At 39.9% G+C, this 19,227-nt stretch overlaps 2 protein-coding genes across 8 annotated transcripts in view; one reads left to right on the top strand and one right to left on the bottom strand.

The window, feature by feature from the left end:
- Nuak (Nuak family kinase 1) overlaps positions 1-10,361 on the top strand; it is a 161,196-nt gene extending 150,835 nt beyond the window's left edge. Inside the window, 1 exon segment of the mRNA XM_019045871.2 lies at positions 1,918-10,361. Within this exon segment, the coding sequence (XP_018901416.2) occupies positions 1,918-5,108 (3,191 nt within the window). The 3' untranslated portion in view covers positions 5,109-10,361.
- A 4,586-nt stretch (positions 10,362-14,947) lies between these two features.
- The window catches only part of LOC109033309 (proteasome adapter and scaffold protein ECM29), a 480,922-nt gene continuing 476,642 nt past the window's right edge, over positions 14,948-19,227 (bottom strand). For all 7 annotated transcript variants that reach the window (XM_072306334.1, XM_019045879.2, XM_072306335.1 and 4 more), the window contains one exon: positions 14,948-15,216. In XM_072306334.1, the coding sequence (XP_072162435.1) occupies positions 15,080-15,216 (137 nt within the window). In that variant the 3' untranslated portion in view covers positions 14,948-15,079. The remainder of the gene's footprint in view (positions 15,217-19,227) is intronic.

The following is a 19,227-nucleotide window of genomic DNA, read 5'->3' as shown; positions in this document are numbered from 1 at the left end:
CTATCTATCGTCAGGGAGAGAGTCTGATTTAACAGCACTGTTCACAGCTGCACTATCTATGCAGTGATAATAGCCTTATCTTAATACAATGACAGGTTTCAGTGCCAAGAGAAGAGCATGTACGAGGAAGGTATCAAAGAAGCTGCTATATTGATACCAGAACTGTCAAAATAGAGGTGGAATCTACCTAAAAAGTGAGGTAAGATCTACTCAATGAGAGCTTCTAAATTCCTTTTAGACGGGACGCTTTGCGGCGATAGCCCGAAGTAGAAATGATCGACTCTCCACGCATCATGACTCCAGAGGTGGGCATGCAACGTAAGGAGGTTGTCCCAGTAAAACTGAGTTTCCTCACGAACCCCAGGACCGATTTACCAAAACTAGGGCTTGTTTTAAAGCTTGAAGTATGCCTCATATATACGTTTTTACCGATTTGATCGCCGGTCGCCAAAATCCAACAATTAAAACAAAAAGACATTTTTAATTTGAATTAATTGTGCCTTATTAGCTTCTTAATGCATTAGAGATAGTATGTACTTTATAATTTGTAGTATTAGTAGTTAAGTATTAAACTTAATAGTTAAATTAAGCTTTTAAAAGACAAAAATTTTGTCTAAAAGTGTTAAATTGTGCAGTATAATATTATGTGCAAATAAAAAAAAAAAAAAAAAAACCGATTTGATCAATCTATTTTCGTTCGGAAAACAAAAGGTAGGAAACTTTACTTTTTGGATGACCCTCGTATTACCTATATTCCTTATTCAAAGATCCCGCAGGCTTATTTATGATAAGTGTTTTATTAACTCGTCCTTCTATTTCTCTCTGTAAGATTGCTGCACTTTTAAATAATTTTCCAGTAATTTATTTGTTCTAGTCATGATCTATCACTATCGTGCTGATTATGCACTTGGTTTTTTTAAAACCTATTTCTCAATATTTCTCTGAACAGTAACTAACTTAATTTGAAGTTGAAGCTGTTTTTATCAGGATGCATTGTAGCTGATAATTTTACCTTGGTTTTCCCCGATCACGTTGATTTTTAGACTTCGATGATAGCTATTTCGATATGTTTACGATCATTATCAGGTCACTCCACTAAAAATTCTGGATGTGCATTATCCGTAAAACGTACATTACATGGTAAAACACTAAATTAAAACTTATTAAAACATTTGTCGGATGGCGGGTGCACCCTACAAATGTTTTAATAAGTTTTTTAATATTAGTGTTTTACCGTGTAATGTACGTTTTACGGATGTCGCACATTCAGAATTTTTAGTGGAGTGACCTGATGATGTTCGTAAACAGATCGAAGTAGCTATCGTCAAAGTCTAAAAATCATTGTGATCGGGGAAAACCAAGGTAAAATTTTCAGCAGTAACTAACTGCCATTAACAGACGTTTAAAAGGATTATTAGATAGCACAGGCACGTGCAAAGAATTTTTTATGGGCGTGCCATGTAGAGGAAATCCCATGCACGTAGGAACCCTAGGGTCCCCCCCCCCTCATTTTCAAGTGAATGACTTCTGAAAGATCTTCCCTGCATATTTTGGTCGTATTTGACCCCTTTGATGCATGATAGAAGTCGTTTTGCTCGTACAACGCAAGTTCCATAAAATCAGTGAGTGGAATAAATTGTTTTTATTCATTACACATGTTTTTTTTTTTTAAAAAAAAAAGTTTAAAACATTTTTACATTATTGTTTTATTTTATTTAATTCATCATTCAGATCATTGTTGGTTTGTTATATCTTTCAGAAGAAATTTTAGTTTTCTTTATGCAGTTTCCTTTTTTATTGTCAGTGCATAGACTATAATTGACATTCAGAAGAAATTTTAGTTTTCTTTCTGCAATTTCCTTTTTTATTGTCAGTGCATAGACTATAATATAAGGTCTTTCTTATTTTTTTCCACAGTTGGTCTTGAATCATATGCTACACGGAGACTATCAAAAGATGCAGAGGTGTCTGCAAAGTTTGACGAGAAACCTCCACCCTATCAACCAAGGAGCAACCTCTCTGCAAGCAGACCGAGTTACCCTCGCTCTCTGTCTAACTCAGTGAGCAGCTCAAATGCTTTCAATCATCAGTACCCTCGGAAATACAAAACAGAGGAACAAGAGAACAGTAGTGCAAACAGTGATAACCCCAACAGTTTTCGGAAAGGTATCCATAGGCACTCATTTCACGGAGATTACAGTAAATACAATGGAAATTTCAACTCTGAGAGTTTAAAGCTGGATGATCTTAACTTACCTATTATACCTGAAATAGGAGTAAGCAAGCAAGACTCAGGATCTAGTAGGTATTCTTCACGGTGGTCAAGTAAAACGCCTGATTCTAGTTCTAACCACTCTGACTCCAGACATAACTCTGAATTTAGGGATGATGATATTACTCCTGTAGCATCACCAGACCCTCAAAGTGAGCAATCATCAAGTTCCTACTTAAGACCCAGAGTATCTGGGATTCCTACTTACCGACGATCCAATTCTGTCAACCGTGAAAGTGATACATGCCGGCATTATCAAAGGTCATTTAGTGTTACGCCTGAAAGGAGCTTAAACCCCCGATTTCTCTCCAATAGACCTACTTCTCGAGCCTCAACTCCAGAGCCATCACCGTTTCCAAGGTTGTCCAAGTTTTTGCCTCCTCCTTCGAACACTCGACAGACTCCTGGGAGGCAAACTCCAGACAGAAAATTACCAGAAGATGCAACACAGAAAGTTACACGGCACCGAAGATACGGTGTCTCTTCTAGTGCTCCTCCTCACCTCCCTCCTACCAGTTCAGCTAGACAGAGTCCTTGTTCAAATTACTTCGGTTCCTCCAACCATTGCTCTAATTTTGATAAAAATGAAAAATCGAGCAGTTCAAGCAGACATAACTTGAATAATTTTGTTCGTTCGAACTCTTCCAAAAGCTATGCTGATTTAGATGAGAAAGTTTCCAGTTGGCGTGGTTCGCAACGTTCGATTTCCTCTAGTTCCTTCACTAATTTTGGGTATCCATGTAAAGAAGATAAGTCAATAAAATCCAGTTCGAGTACATTTAGTTCATTTTTGGCCTCTTCAGATTCTTCCACTAGCTGCATGATAGCGGAGGGCTTAAAAAAAACCCTGGTAAAAACCAGCTCAGGTACAATAAACTCAGAAAAGTTAGAAACTTCAAACTCTACTATTAGTGCCGCCAATTCGATGGAATCTAAGTCTTTGTCCAAATCCAATTCATTCAGGTTAAGGCCCCAAGGCTTGAGCAATTCGAGCTCCGTCATCAACTGTGCTAATCTTAATAATGAGAATAGATCTTTGCAAAAAAGTTTTTCCATGAACAAGGTCCATCGAAACCTTCTGAAGGGCTCCTCTGATGTAGGAATCAGTGTGGAAGGAAATGATAGCCGAAAATCTTGCAAAGTAGGCCCCTACTGTAGGAGTTTCACCGCAACAATGTGTGCACCCATCAGTCCTAATGCCGTGAAACAAAGAAGCTCTTTTACCTCTGAAAATTGTTTACCAAAAGCTCCTCAAGAGAAAAAGGCTGAGAACTCTATCAAGACTAAAATATCAGACTCTACATTATCTTCAGTCAAGGGTCTAAGAAAGAAGGAGAAGGATAAAGCCCCTACGCCCATTACAGCCAACATCGAGTCAGAAATAAAGGTTCTCCCAAATCAGAAGTCATCTGAGTATAAACTTGCAAGCCCCTCTAATAAGACTGATGATCTCTTTGATAATATTGCCTCAGAAGAATTCTCAGACTCAAAAAGTATAGGCTCTCAATCTTGTGTTTCTGAATTTTCAAATCAACCTGAGCTGCCAGAAAGCAGAGGAAGAGAGCATTCTGTCAGAGATGATTTCAGTCAACAGAGTGAAATACCAGAGGGCAGCATCACCAATCAAAGTAGCTTCTCTGACTTTTCTGATAGTTATTTGTCGAGCCGAAGAACATCATTCACCTCAACTTTGAATGACTCAACAGGAATGAGGACAAGACTGGACAGTGAAAGAAGAAACGAAATAGTAACAGCAACTAAAGATGACCATTTCAGCCAACAAGAGAGTCCCCCGAGTAGCGATGCAGTTGAGACTATCAGAGGCCTATCCCAAACAAGTCGAACAGACCTTTTGACCAGAGGGAGAGAGGATCAATTGGTATTAAAAACAGCTTCTAGAACCACACGGAAGCCTCAAAGTGTGTGTGATACTTTGAAATCAAAGGTTGAAATGTCGGCAGCTGATAATGGATTAAACCTTACTGCGGATGTTCAAACTTACTCTCAGGGAAATACCAACGCTTTTCAAAGTGAAAAAAGTGAGAAAAATTGTATCAGTGAGCATTCTCAGTTCTCTCAAATCCGTCGGTTCAGTGAAATTTTTCCAAGCAATAATAGTGAATTGGGGCCAAGTGAAGATGGTAGCAAGAAACGAACTCACCATTTTCTTGAGAGTAAGATCAACAAAATGGGCAAGGCAGTTTTGAATTATGAATTTCATCGAAGAATAATGAGCCCTAGCTATCAGGAAAAAGGAGGTGGTAATTGGATTCAAGACTCAAATACCTCTAGGTTTTTGAATCCATATTTAAGGAGGTCCCCTTCAAGACCACGTCAAGTTGAAGTGAATAGTCATGAAAACGGAATAGCTACTCCTTCAGTTAAATCTTCTTCTGCCACTTCAGTGAAAAAATCTGCCTCTAGTTCTTCACTCAGAAGAGACTCAGTAGGGGCCTCCAAAAATTCCAAAGATTTAAAAGTAGGTTTGCCGAAAATAATGTACCACAGTGAATTATCAGGCTATGATGAGACATCATCAATAATATCTCCCACCGAGGATGGAAGTGACACTTGGTCAGCCAGCTCTGACTATACAGACGCTCTAGAGTTCCTACCTTCTAGTGGAAGGAGTCATTCTTGTCCATCTGGGGAAGAGTCTGTAAGCGATAGGATCAGGAGAAAAAGTTATTACACCCGTTTCAACCCTCATATCAGCAGCCGCAGATTTCTAACTTCTACACTGAATTTTACCAACACTCTTCGACCTGGTTCTAGACTTCCATCTTACTCAAGATCATTTTCGACAGACATGACGCAGTCTTTGAATAAATTTTAAAGGAGGAGTCAAGGGCCTTCAATAGCCCCACTTAGACCTGGCTAAATGATTGATAATTTGGAAGTACCAGCCCTGGACGGACATCATGCCAAATATTTATGAGGGGCCGCAGTTGTGCCTCCTATCCAAGTCTGCAAATGAAAAACAATTATTTTGGCAACTGTTTCGACCATAATCACCCATTCTAAGAAAGAAGCTTAATGGACCACTCGTTGGATGCAGAAAGAGACGAACAATTTAAACCTGGTTTTCGGTCAAATAAAAAATTGAATACTTTGTGTATCCTTGGTTTTTGTAACTTAGGAAATAGTAGGAATCAAAAGAAGTTGCCTTATGTACACACTAATAATGGTGGCTCACACAGGATGATCCAAATCACCTTGCAATGGCTTTTTTATCGCTTAATCTATGTTTTACCAAAAGGAAACCGGGGAAGGGGGGGAGATGAATAGAGAATCGTTGCCAAAAAATCCAATTTCTTTGGTTCCAAGGCTCAGGTCACCCTGGCCTCCCTTTGTGGATGATTGGGGAAGGGGGGGGGGGGTGTCAGTGGGCTAGAAAATCGGAGTTCCCGAAATCTTTTTGCAATTTTCTCATCTAAATCAGATAGTGGAATTAATCTCAACCGAAATTGACAGTCTATAATCAGCCTTGAACTATATACAGTTTCAAGGGATGTTGCCCCTTTCTATGACATACTACTTGGTTGCAAAATTGATGTACAGCCTCTGGCCGAAAACTGTTCTGCAGGTAATCGACCCCAAGCAATCCAAACTTCATGGTCTTAAGGCTCCCAAAAATAATAGGTATCTCCGGTACAGATACTAATAGGTATGAAACACCGAATTTTCAAGTCCATTCCAAGCAAATTAAAGACTAGTGTAAACATGCACTATCCGAAGTAGTGTAACTGATTCTTCCCTGAAGGAGCAAATATAGCTAGCAGCTGCGATTTGCCCAGTCTGTAAAAGTATGTCACTTGTCGGCTTTCAAACAAATCTACAGAAGCTCCTTTAGTTAAAAGTTTGACGAGGCATGACGAGTTTAAGATCGTTTGTTGAGGGAACTTTTTTGACAGTTTTGGTACACCTCGAACACCTTCTTATGCAAATAATAGTAATAATCATTCAAAAAAGCCTCTTTACGGAAATGTAGGAATTCTGAACAGAGGAAGTTATCTCTGAAGGCTTTACAAGTCACACTTTGCTTGCTATAATTCTTGGCCTGTAGGAGGTCTCATCACTTTTGAAAAAACCGATGCAAATACAACTATTCTCTCATACGTTTTATTCTTTCGGCCTTAAAAAGTTACGTGGATCCTACTTTATTAAAAGGAACATTTAATTTTGAAAAAAGAACTTTATTTTTTTATTCGCATTCCATCAGAATGCTAAGGTTTTCTCTTTCCTATTTTTTGATCAGATTTGTTCAGGATAGTATCTCAAGGTCACCTTTGAAACACTGGCAGGTACATCCATGAAAGAATGTTTTCTTGTATCGTTCAAAAAGCATCCATGTTTTGCAGGCTTCATTTTCGTCTATGAAAGTTCTAAGCAAGCAGCAAGCTACATTCTCTCTTTACTTTTAACTTCTAATTCCTCAACCATTATATCAAGATGGACTGACAGTCAAAATTATTCAAATGTTTACTCAGCCTTTTTCATAGACTGATTTAGTGGCTACGTCCTTCGATTTAATATCCAACCGTTGGTTCAAATGTAAACAAACTCATAACCTTGTTTCTGATTTGCGCCATGATGGTAAAATGCGTCCAAGTGTTACTTACAATCGAAAGAACCCCGCACCATCCTTATGGGAAATCCCCTCCCCCGGTCAAATCTGATGAAACTTTGATATGTTGCTCAGCTAGTCATTCTGATCAAAAGCTATAACGGGCCGAAAGAGATCACATGTGCCGTTTTCGAGATATTCGCCGTTTTATATGCGTGAACAGAAGTCCCGCCGGCTGGACCATTGTGCGGCTCTCCTCGGACCCTTCCCTTCCAGTCCACTCCGGCCCCTCTCCGCTTCCCCGCGATCGATACCCGAGGCTTGGAATCCGACGCTCACGAGGCTTTCCTCATCGTCACCGGCGGCCCGGGCAGAGACCTATATGATAAAAGTTTCTTATTTAATCAGTTCATCGTTCAACACCGTAATGGGCCGGCTTTGCGTTCGCGTTATGGAACCCGAACGGAAAAGGCTCCTAATGAGTTTGGGTTTTCGATCGTGAACCGTTCGCGGAAAGGTCTCGGTCGGGTTCTCGATCCCGAACGCATTGTCAATCGAATCGGTTCGAAATTCGGAACTTGAACTAATAAGCGGCCGACTGCGTTCGAGTTCAAATAACTCATACCAAAGACCTGACCATTGCTATCAGTTCAGCTATACTAATGCCATAATTCATAACGCCGCTTTTCGTTATGCGTTACAGATCTAGAACCTCGCCCAGCTCCGTAGCGTTCAGAGTTCCTCTATGCTGTGCGGCCGTTGATGCTTTGCACCCGTCGTCCCTCCCCCTCGTCTCTCACCCCACTTCACGCTGCCCGCGGCCCGCTGTTTTCCTAGTGCATGCCGCGTTTGGGTCTTTGGGTGGATCATCTTTTTACCTGTAGACATTTTTATTAGGACTGTTTTCGTTCCCACCCCCCTTAACTCGTTCAATTCCGCTTAAAAATGACTCACTGCCAGTGAAAAAAATTTGCTTGATGGGAACATTTTAAGCTTTGCCTACTCGAGGGTTTATAGTCGCTTATACCCAAAATAATGGTTCACATGGAGGGACATTAAAAAAGCTTTGCAAAAAAATCATTTTTGTCCTATTGACTTAAATTTCTTGGGTGCTTGGCATCTACTTCTTAAGGAAGAATGCAAATATGATAGCCATTTCTTGCTACGACATCAGGTTTTTTTTTAAAAAAAATTGAAAATCGCGATTTCGTAATGAAAATTCAAATTTCACAAAACCATCCGTGTACTTGGAAAGGAGCAAGACAGTATGTAAATAAGACACCATAAAAACATCAGTTGCATGTAAATATAATATCGCAGGCTGAAGTACAGAACCCTTCATCTCCTTTGCTGTGTTTCAAAATATTTGCTCCCATTTTATTTTTTTTTGAAGAGAAATAAGCCAACCATAATAGCTTGAAATTTCTAGGGAATATGCTGCTTATGGAGAAGAAAAATCACGGCAGTTTCCGAGGCATTAAGTTGACTAGTTTTTCAATTAAAAATCAAGTATATAAAGAGAAGTCTGCAACGTCGCTAATGGACATACGTGGTTTCGCACTTTGGCCATCGATATGGCTCAAAACATTATTCTTCTTCCTTTGATTATGCATTTTCTTCGAAAACTCGGTCACATCACTGGGTACAAGAGAAAAATGATTGCAGAGGAAGAATAAAGATACGAGAAAATAGAAGTAAAACAAAATGTTAACATCAACCGCTGTTTGTTGCATCATACTAAATTGAGTCAACGAACAGTTTAAAGAGCCGTATGCAAACATTTGCCGTATGCCGACATTTTTCGCCCCCCCACTAAAACTTATTCAAACTTCGTCTATCAGTTACTAATACTGAAGCGCTTCTTTCCCCAAATTTTCACACTCCCAAAAAATTTTGGGGGGGCGCTAGGGGGGGTGGAAGTCAAAACCTGTGACCCTCGCTATCTTTCGAACGAAACAAGATATTGAAGCCCGGTTTGGACGAAAAATCGTCTAAAATTGCATACTTTAAGATTCTAAAGGTCAAAATCCCAAAATTAAATTTTTAACTTAACTTACGTGCTTTTTTTCAGTTTTTGAGGAAAAACAATTTCTTTTAAACAGATTAAACTGAAATTTCACATTTTTTGATTTGAACCAAAATCAGTTTTTTAAATTGTTCGTCTTTTTCCGCATCCAACGAGTGGTCGTATAAGCTGGGGAACCGAACGGTTCCGGAGTTATGATCGATTGAAGTTTCCGCTCAACGCGCGCCGACCGATTTTCGCGCGCAAAAAAGTCGGATCTGACTGTTATTAAATCAGATTTAATGTTCAAACTGAGCAAAATGCATTATTAGGGACTCTAGAGGGTCGCTGAGTCCAGAAATTACAGGTACTTCCAAAAAATTCACGTTTTTAAAATTACAGCTCCGTACAGGACCATTGAGCGGCCGGTCGGCGCTCAGTGGGCCTCTAAAATAGCGCTACGGATATATAAATATACGCTACTCGATTTATGACGGGTCAATGACTAAATTCTAATATATCAACACAATTAACTCATCAGGGTGTCTAGTATTTCTTAATTTTGAAAAATCCTGATATTTTTCTGATTTTTCTTGATATTTTATAAAAAATTCCTGATTTTTTTCATTTTGAAAATTCCTGATTTTTCTCGATTCCTGGCACGGTAGGCATAAAGCAGTAAGACTTTCTCCTTTGAGGAGATTCGCGTCAGAAAAATTCCTGATAAAACGTCTGATTTTTCCGACTTTCCTGATATTTTCCTGATTGGCCAAAATTCCTGAAATTTTCCGGTTTTTCCTGATGATAGACACCCCGCTCATGAAAAATAAGCACATGAGGTTACGTCACTTTGTTTTGGTTTGAACCAAGAGTCAGATATTACATCAAATGACGCAGCCACTGAGTTAGTCTGTTGTTGAAGTTTGAAAGACATTCTATCATCCCAAGTAGGCTACGCTCCAATATTTACCTTTTTTTTGTTTTACCCTTCATTTTTTGCCGCCTCAGGTTTTGCCAAGAGTAAAAATAAAAGTCAGACAAAATCCAATCTTCTGTGTCAAAGCGGCCATAAAATTATGGTCTTAATCTTCTAGCAATAATTTTTAGTCATAGTTCACCTGTACTCGTACAATTACATATTACACTGCAAAATTTCATTGTTCAGTGCATTATTTGTTTTTTGTTTTGTTAACATTCTCCATTTTGTTTCCTTCCAGGCAGAATGTCACAAGCGCCATTTACACTTTGACGCTATATTGCCGGACATCTCAATATTGTTTTAACTTCTTTTAAAACTTTAGCACATACTTTTATTACAATTCCAGGAATTATTCTTGATGACAAAATATAAATCATGTAAAATTCCCAAGCGATTCAGTTCATCAGTTCTGTAAAAAATTGGATAGGTTGGTCAACATAGTGCCGACGCATAAATGAAGATTGTGATATTCTGCCTAGACCAGAAGGTGACGATTTGATTTAATTTATAGTCAAATAAAAGAATTTTCTAAACCTAACTGAAGCATTTGATTATGACTTTACATATGAATGCCCCTTGCTCAAATATTGTTATAAGATTATCAAAATTGGAGGGTTTAGGTACAGGAAAGGCTCTCTCAGAAAATTTTGAATGGATCTGTTGCAAGAGAGGTCGATGCAAAATCGTCCCGCCCCCCTACTGGATTTTTTTTATTTTCTGGTGTAATAAAAGAGTTATTTGAGGGGCATCTGCATCTTTCCCCAATATGTCATCCCCCAAGAACAAATCTGGCGAGAAAGGAGGGGGGTTCGAAGTTGAATAACCCAGTGAAAGACTTTGTCCCATGACTTTCTAATAAATGAAGATATCATTGTAAGAGGCGCTGAAAGACATCACAGCAGAGTTGCGCAACACATGGCAAGAGTCATTTCCTAACTCAGTTTTGCCTGAGTGGAAAAATGACGCATGGTTCAAAATAGCCTGGAGCGCCTTGTTTTTCTCTGGTTTTGCAGTTGTTACTTCTCGCTAACAAAAAAATTTTCTTAGGATTTGTTGAAGATTTTCGTGATTAGCGTCGTACAATTTGAATGAGTTAAAATTTTTAGTCACGAGCAAACTCTCTTCAGATTTTTGAAGTAGTGTCTACTGAGTCATTTGAACCACCAAGAAAAAAAATCTGTAAAGCTCCTTGAAAATAAAGTCTCTTTATAGGTGTTTTGGGGCCAAGATAAGCCAATTGACCAGACCCGTGTGAATCTATCAGGACCTGTACCTACAAAGCTACCAGGACTAGCTGAACCTTACCGAAATGCCTCCGAACCCCACCATGCCTCACCGAAAATGTAAGTCCTGGTAGGTATATGAAAAGAAATTTTCTTGATAGTTAGAATGCCTAGGTTTCTTAAAAATGGTAGTTCTAAGCACTCAATGCCTTGGTGGTGTAAGTTTACCTATGGTAATTGTTGGAAACCTAAAATCATCCCTCAGAACGGAGGGTTGTACACATTTTTACAGAGCCCTCAAAAATGGTTTGCTTTTTGCACAGCCGATTCGGTCATAGAACCGAAGTTTAAATGGAAGCTTACAAGGACTCAAAGCTAAAAGAATGATTTTAAGATGAACATAGAAACAATTTCCGAGTTAGGGGAGAGGAGGACAAAGGGGCCAAAATCCCATCTAATATTTACCGCTTTCTTGTTAAATTGATATTACCACAGGTTTCCAATCGTCGTTTGCACATGTTTAGCATATCATTATTTAAGAAGTATTTTATCACATAGAATAGAATTTTCATGCCAGGGAGTCAATACATCCATTCGTTTGATTAATTATTACTAATTCAGGAGAGAATAAATGAACTCAAAAAGGCTGAAGCTGTTTGTTCCTCACTTATACTCAGCCAAGGAATTAATTCTCAAGTTTGACCTGGTAAGGTGGATGTATCCATCAGGAATAGATTTTGCGATTTCTAAAGGCAAATCAATGGAAGAAATTGCTTGCCGTCAGTTCCAGAACGAATCAATATATGCACTAGCATTAAATCTGTTTTGAATATTTGTGAATTGATAATGAGCAATTTCAATTCTGAAAATTCTCGGACTTGCAACCTTCTTCCTTTTGCATCAACCTCTTGAGCAGGAGCAAAGAGAGTAGTTGGACCACTTTTTGGGACTAGGAACCATTGGAACTATTTATAGCTCATCCCTGGAAGCATCTTGCAAGAAACTAATGGTATACCCATCTATGATATGTTCCCAGATAACAATTTCAACGTTGACAACGTAGAATTTAACGTTTCATGTGAAACCCTCCACATGGATAGCAACGTGTACTAGAACGAGTGACTCTACGTGGGTGTCCATGTGTTAAGTACCGTTTCCGAAACGTTCCCGCGTAAACGTTGCAACGACAACGCTTGGAACGTTGCTGTGTCCACGTTGCAGGAACGTTGCGTTGACTACATTGCACAAACGTGTAGCGCAAGGGTTGCAGTAAAATTAGAATCCATCTTATCCGCATTGCATAGTGAGGCATTTATTTTTGGACAGTTCGTGCGTCTTTCTCTCTTAATGTGTTTACGATTCGAAAATTTCGTTAATTAAGTATCTAGTTATTTGAGATAAATGATAATTACGTAAACAAAATACAACCATTCACTGAGTACGGCTTTCCTTGAGGTATAAGTACTAGAGGGGGAATGAAGCAGTTTCGGTTTTGGAGTAGAGCATGAGATCTACAGGTTAAAATTGTTGACATTAAAATGAGACACAGAATTAGGAACAGACTAGTGTAAACCAGATAATTGACGAGTCTTTCATGAGTATATAAAACACTGAAGGTACGGCAATTATGACGCGGAATGCCGCTGCGACCGACGACCCAAGCAACGAGGCGTCGAGTAAGTTTCCGCTCCGCCATGCCCGGCAAAGCAGCGGAATCGCCTCCATAATTCCGTCGTGTCCGTCGGCAAAGTATCCGATGATAACTCGCGAGTGTGTATTGTGCCTTGCTACAATGAATATTCACCACGTTTCAAAATCTCCAATATTTTTTAAGAGAATACCAGCCAAAATATCCGTTTGTAAAATTTCTAAAGGTACTGTTGACTAAGCAAAAAAATGTTTACAAAAAGTCCAAGATAAGCTTCCTATCAACAGTTTCAAATTAATGAATAGAACGTGAGTAGAGAGTTGTAACATTGCAAGCGAAGACACGCATTTTCTTTACTCTCAGGCATGATGTTAAAAAAAATTTGGTTGATTAGGTTTCTCTATAGATAAGATATAGCAACGTCTAAATAAATTGTTCAGATGTCGAAAAGCTCCAAAATAGTGTTATTTCGTTTTGTTTTTACAGATTTATTTCCTGGAAAAAAGGTGTCATGTTTCTTTTACCTACTTGTGTGGTGTTATTATTGGTATTATTTTTTGTGTGGTTTTGGTGTGGCACGAGGTAGGAATGCCATGCATTGATATCTTGTTACAAACATATTTTCTTTCATGGATCCAGTATTTCACGATGGCCCGCAATTTTCCATTGGTGTCGCCACCGCGATCCGCGTTTCGGCACGTAGACATGAAAAATCATCGAAAACCTCGACGGTCTGGGCGGAATCTCCGAGGGATTCCGCTCCGATCTGTTCTCGACAGATCGCCGAGGCATGACGCCGCGGACTCCACGGCGTCTTCTCCGCTCCTTAGTTGCCGCTCTCATTGAAACGCGTGTAACAGATTTCCCTTCCGTCCGTCGCGTCCGATTCCACGTCTTCATGGATAGTTTGCATGCAAATTTTTTATTGCTTTGTCTGAAATTGCCTAAAGAGCTGATTCCATAATATTTTTTTTAATTTTTTCTAATATGGGAAATAGTATAAAAATAGATTTGAAAGTGAGAAAATGCACCGCCTAGTGGCGTCATCTGGCGGCATTTCCCACTTAAACACATGTATTTTAGCAGATGAGGTTATTTTGTGATATCTCCTCCAATAATAGTTCAATTTATGAACCAAGGGTATCCTCGTGTTCAGCTCAATTGGTAGCGTCCACTTAAACACAGAATTCGTCAAATTTTAGACACCTGCAAATTCTCCATTGCCGTACCTCGAGGAAAGTACCAACTCACGCACAACATTAGGCTGCAAAAATCATTTGGTACACCGAGATCAAGATAAGAAAGGTGGACACACTGGAACAGGCACAACCTCTTCTGATTAGACTGATTCCAGGAACCTGGTTGGTGTCAACTTGGGTTGCGCATGAGCATTAGACGTTTTGAGCTATCAGCGCCGCAAAATGTAGCTCCACCTAGCGGGTGATGGCGCTCCTCGCATGTGCCGCCTTTTCTAGTGCGACGTGTTTTCGACTACGTCAGAGTATGGGAAGACTACGTAGAATTCTGCGTCACGGCAACGTCGACAGCGAAACGTTTTCGCACCACATATCGGACAGCGTGGATTTTAACGTAGAAATCGGAACGTTTCACGGTAAACGTAGATATGTACGTCCTTGAAACGTCCGATGTTATCTGGGTTGTCTCCAAAGTGAGATGGAAATATTAATTCCATACTGCAATCTGCCTAAAAAATGTGCACTGTTTTAGTTTCCCACTTTCATAACATTATACTATACATAGTTTCGTTCAAATGAGCCATCCTGATTCCAGATTCCTTGCAAAACTCAAAATGGCCCCCACCATACGTCGCTGTCTTACAGTTATATTTATCCCTCATTATTTTCTCCCTCTCCAAATTGAATTTAAGAAGTAAAAGAACTCTGGTTGTGTCACAATGGTAACGGCCAATTCAAGTTGCTCTAGAAGTTGTGAAGCTGGAGTATCATACTTGTACCGAATTATGTCTTTGTCGTAGTATACTCTTTGAGCAAGAAGAGATTAGCTTGGTATCTTTGATACTTGGCAAATTTTTTACATAACTTATTTTTCATATATTTGGGGGGGGGGGAAGAACAGACAAATAAAATGATAACCACCAGTACTTTGTTTTTGGTGCACCGCAAAGCACCATCACTTGCAAGTGTCTTTTAGATGCGTAAAGCAACTAGTATCATCAATACCACTCGCTTACTTTAATAAAGTAAAACCATGCTTGAAATTCAATCCCAGGACTGATAAATATCAAAACTTTATTAGCAAAAATTTACAAAAAAAGTACATGATTTCTTACCTAATAAATCTATGCCAATTACTTCAAATTAGCTTTCCCATTAATTTTTCTTGATTATTTAATTGAGCTTTCACTTAGGTACTTAATTCAAAGTAAGTTTTGATGTCAGCGACCCTACACTTGATTTCTGGACTAGAATCAGTTGAAAGACTTTCTAAGTGAGAATTAAACAACTGTTTGAGCTCCTCCAGTTCTTCCATTCTCGCAACGTCTGAAAAAGATATAAAGGTGACTTAAGAGGTGAGCATGAAAAATGGGTCAAAATCATTGTACTTTTCGTCTTCCCTTCTCTTCCAATACTTTAACCTTTTCGGTCACCCAAAGTTACAAATTATTGAGATTATTATTATTTTTGTCTTGTCTTGATTATTATTATATCCAACATTATTCTTGTTTAACCACAGTTCTATTCGCGGGCATCTCATCACATGAAAAAAATATTCAAAATGCAACAATTCGCTGCAAACACCTTTACACTATATGCTCACTCTCATCTAATCTTAGCACTCCGATGAGAGCAGAGGAGTCCCAGTTACACGACGTATGTTTGCTAGGATAATTGATTTTTCAGTTAAAATTTTAAAAAAGTGAAAACACTCATGTGCATGTCAAATCTTTAAAATACGGACGCGTTTCATCCGCGCAGGACGGACATCATAGGCAAGAGATGATGTTATTTTAATATAAATGATGTTTTGTGGCAACAAAGGGAGCATACCACAATCAATACTCCTAGATGAAAGGCAATCCGACAGCGAAATAATCAGAGTAAAAACGCATAAAATACTTGGAGTACAATTGCAATTAAACCTAGAGTGGAATGAGCACTTAAATGCGGTGCCAAAAGGAAGAAAACGTATAGCTTAGCCATAAATAGATTGAGAAGCCTACTGGAAAGAACACAATTGATCCAACTAAACTATGCCTTCATATATTCCCAAATAAATTATGGCGGAATATTCTGGGGCCACTTTACAGGAACAGCAAAAATTTTTAAAATGCAGAAAGGGATACCTAATTCAAAACATTTTTGGACTAAAAAGCAACGACACATGCAGGCATATCTTGAAAGACTATGGTACAATGACCTTAATGACATACTAGCCGTGATTAGTCCGTTATGCGAGCTGTAACGCCCAGCCGGAGAGTGCCCCTGGACCCCCGTTTTCTCACTTCGCGATGAACTTGCGACTCGCTCTGCAATGAGCCGCTTCTCATAGTTATTAACTTTGATCGTAATAATAATAATAATAATAATAATAATAATAATAATAATAATAATAAGCCCGCAGGGGCAACGCATTGTGTTGCACGGGAGACCCCTTCGGGCTGGCGACCCCGAGGTACCCGAGCAAGCGGATGGGAACAATCTGGTCGGCCAAATCCAAACCCGTGGCATCCCAGGAAGTAGGTTTGGACTCGTCCCAAGCTAAGGTCCTCAGCCGCGAACCCCCTGTCATAGGGTTTGCAGCCCTATGACAGGTTATCGAGTATCTTGCAGTAAATCATCAATAAGAAGCCTCGGTTGCGTCAACTGGTGAGGTAGTTGACGTATCAGTTCATCCTCACAACGCTGGAGCTGAGGACGGCCGTGGATCAGCCCAGCGTCTAACGGTACGACGGCCAACCCCGAGCAGATCCCCTTCACCTCCTGCCTCCGGTGTTTTACCGGCAAGTCAGCCGGCAACCACCAAGGCAGGAATTCCGAGGCAGCGCATGACTTGGACCAGAGAAATGAACATCAATGTCATGCGTTGCTTCTATAGAGCAACACGACTAGACACCAACGCATCAGGGTACAGATTCCACCTACGCCAATTGTTCCTGGCAGCGTACCCTGATCTAACTAATGTCACTGAACAGAGGCTAGTGGATCAGAAACGGGTAATCATCAACAACAAGAAATTAACTGTGCAGGAGATCGAGGAAACAAACAGAGAAGTTGCTCATGAGTTACATATTGCATCTACTCCTATAGAGGCGGACATTATCTTCACGCCATCATCAGTCGATGAATTCTCTCGTCATGGTAGGGATGGGGTGGTGTCCCCTAGAGCGTATCCAATTCATAGGTTTGTCGATTCAGCGGATAGTGTACCAAGTTTTGAAGACACGATGGAACTGGAAACTCGTGAGAAGATTCGATTCTTCAGAGACAAATGGAGAGGGAGTAATCCAAATCTAAGGCCAGCAATTCCAAAACTTTGGATGAATAGGATGTGCAAAGACCGAATAAAGATTATTAATAATAAGATCATTAATGAACTCATCTCAGAGGAGGCGGATCTCGAAGAAATCCACTTAGTCGTCTACGCTTGTGCCTGCACTGTCACAGTTTTAAATGGCCAGAAGTTAAGGTCGCAGGGTGAGCAATGTCCAAAAAGAAGAAGGAAACCTGCCTGGCAACTGAGACTCGAGAAAAAGATCGAGAGATTGCAGAAGGAAATTGGTCGAACCACTCAGTATTTAAGAGGTGTCAGAACTAAGAAATTGGAGAAGGAGATTAGTCTTATCATCAGGGACAAAAGTAAGACCGTCGTGGAAACCCAAGAGATTTCGAAGATGAAACTCGCTGTTTACGCAGCTCGCCTTCGAAGGTATAACGAGTCCAATGATAGAAAAAACCAGAATGCCCTCTTCAATAGAAATGAAAAGGCCTTTTACAGGAATCTGACCTCGAAGGAAATACCGGTTACACCACCTAAGAAAGAGGAAGTGACTGCTTTCTGGAAAAATCTCTGGTCTAATCCTGTGCAGCATCGGGAGGGTGGTGAATGGATTGAAAAAGAAATTGCCCGGCAGGAAGCCGTGCCAGAGCAGACAAACCATGTCATCACTGTAAATGAGCTTGCGGAGACTATCAGGGGCACCCATAACTGAAAATATCCAGGTGCCGACAATGTGCAAAATTTTTGGTATAAGAACTTCCCTGTATTGCATGCACACCTAACACAGCAAACCAACAGAATCGTTCAGCATCCCGAATTGGCACCCGAGTTTTTAACAGAAGGAAGGACGTTCATTAAACCAAAAGATGAAGACACAAAGAACCCTGAGAACTATCGTCCCATCACTTGTCTGCCCACCATCTAAAAGTAATCACAGCGACCCTCTGTAGGAAAATTGATCGGCACTTGATATCGAATGATGTCTTAACGGAGGAGCAGAAGGGGTGCCGAAAACAGAGCAAAGGTTGCAAGGAGCAGTTATTAGTGGATAGTGTTATTCTGAAGCAAACGGAAAAGAACCGCAGAAATTTGAACACCACATTCATCGACTATCGTAAGGCGTTTGACATGGGCCTCATTCTTGGTTATTAAGAGTCCTCGAAATCTACAAGATACACCCTGTGTTGAGACACTTCCTGGTATCCGTAATGAAAAATTGGAAAACGAAAATCTCCCTCAAAACGGAGGACGGCCAATTGGAAACTGAATTTATTTACATTAAACGTGGAATTTTCCAGGGAGATGCGCTCAGTGCATTGTGGTTTTGTTGATCCCTGAATCCCCTGTCGAATGCTTTGAAAGACACTGAACTTGGGTTTCACATTAAAGAGCGCAGACAAACTCTGTATATTCTCAGTCATCTGATGTTCATAGATGATATTAAAATCTACTCCTCATAGCCGGGTGAGCTTAAGATCTTGCTGGGTGTTGTGGAGTCCGTATCCGCTGATATTTGTATAGAGTTCGGGTTGGAGAAGTGTAAAGTTCTGAATATATATCGCGGAAAGGTGGCGGAAGAGGAGGAAGATCAGACTCTCTACGGTACAATTGTCGAACAAATGGATGAAAATGATTCCTACAAATACCTAGGATTCCAACAGAATCGCAGACTAAACCATAGTGACATTAAGCATATGGTTCAACAGCATTATGATCAGCGTCTCAGGATCTTGTTACGCTCTAGACTGAACTCAAGAAATCTGTTTAAGGCTATTAATACTTTTGCTGTGCCAGTCTTGACATACTCTTTCGGAATTATCAAATGGACCACCGTTTAAGGCTATTAACACTTTTGCTGTGCCAGTCTTGACATACTCTTTCGGAATTATCAAATGGACCACCACTGATCTGGAGAATATCAACATTAAAACCAGAGTGTTGTTGACTAAGAGCCGGAAGTTACACCCGAAATCCTGTAAAGAGAGTGACTCTCGGTCGGGAAGTAGGCGGAAGAGGTCTACTGGATATCCACGAGTTGTGCAATCGTCAGGTTC

Source organism: Bemisia tabaci, chromosome 1, assembly GCF_918797505.1.
Source record: "Bemisia tabaci chromosome 1, PGI_BMITA_v3".
Classification (NCBI taxonomy): domain Eukaryota; kingdom Metazoa; phylum Arthropoda; class Insecta; order Hemiptera; family Aleyrodidae; genus Bemisia; species Bemisia tabaci.
This window is presented reverse-complemented; position numbering and strand designations above follow the sequence as displayed.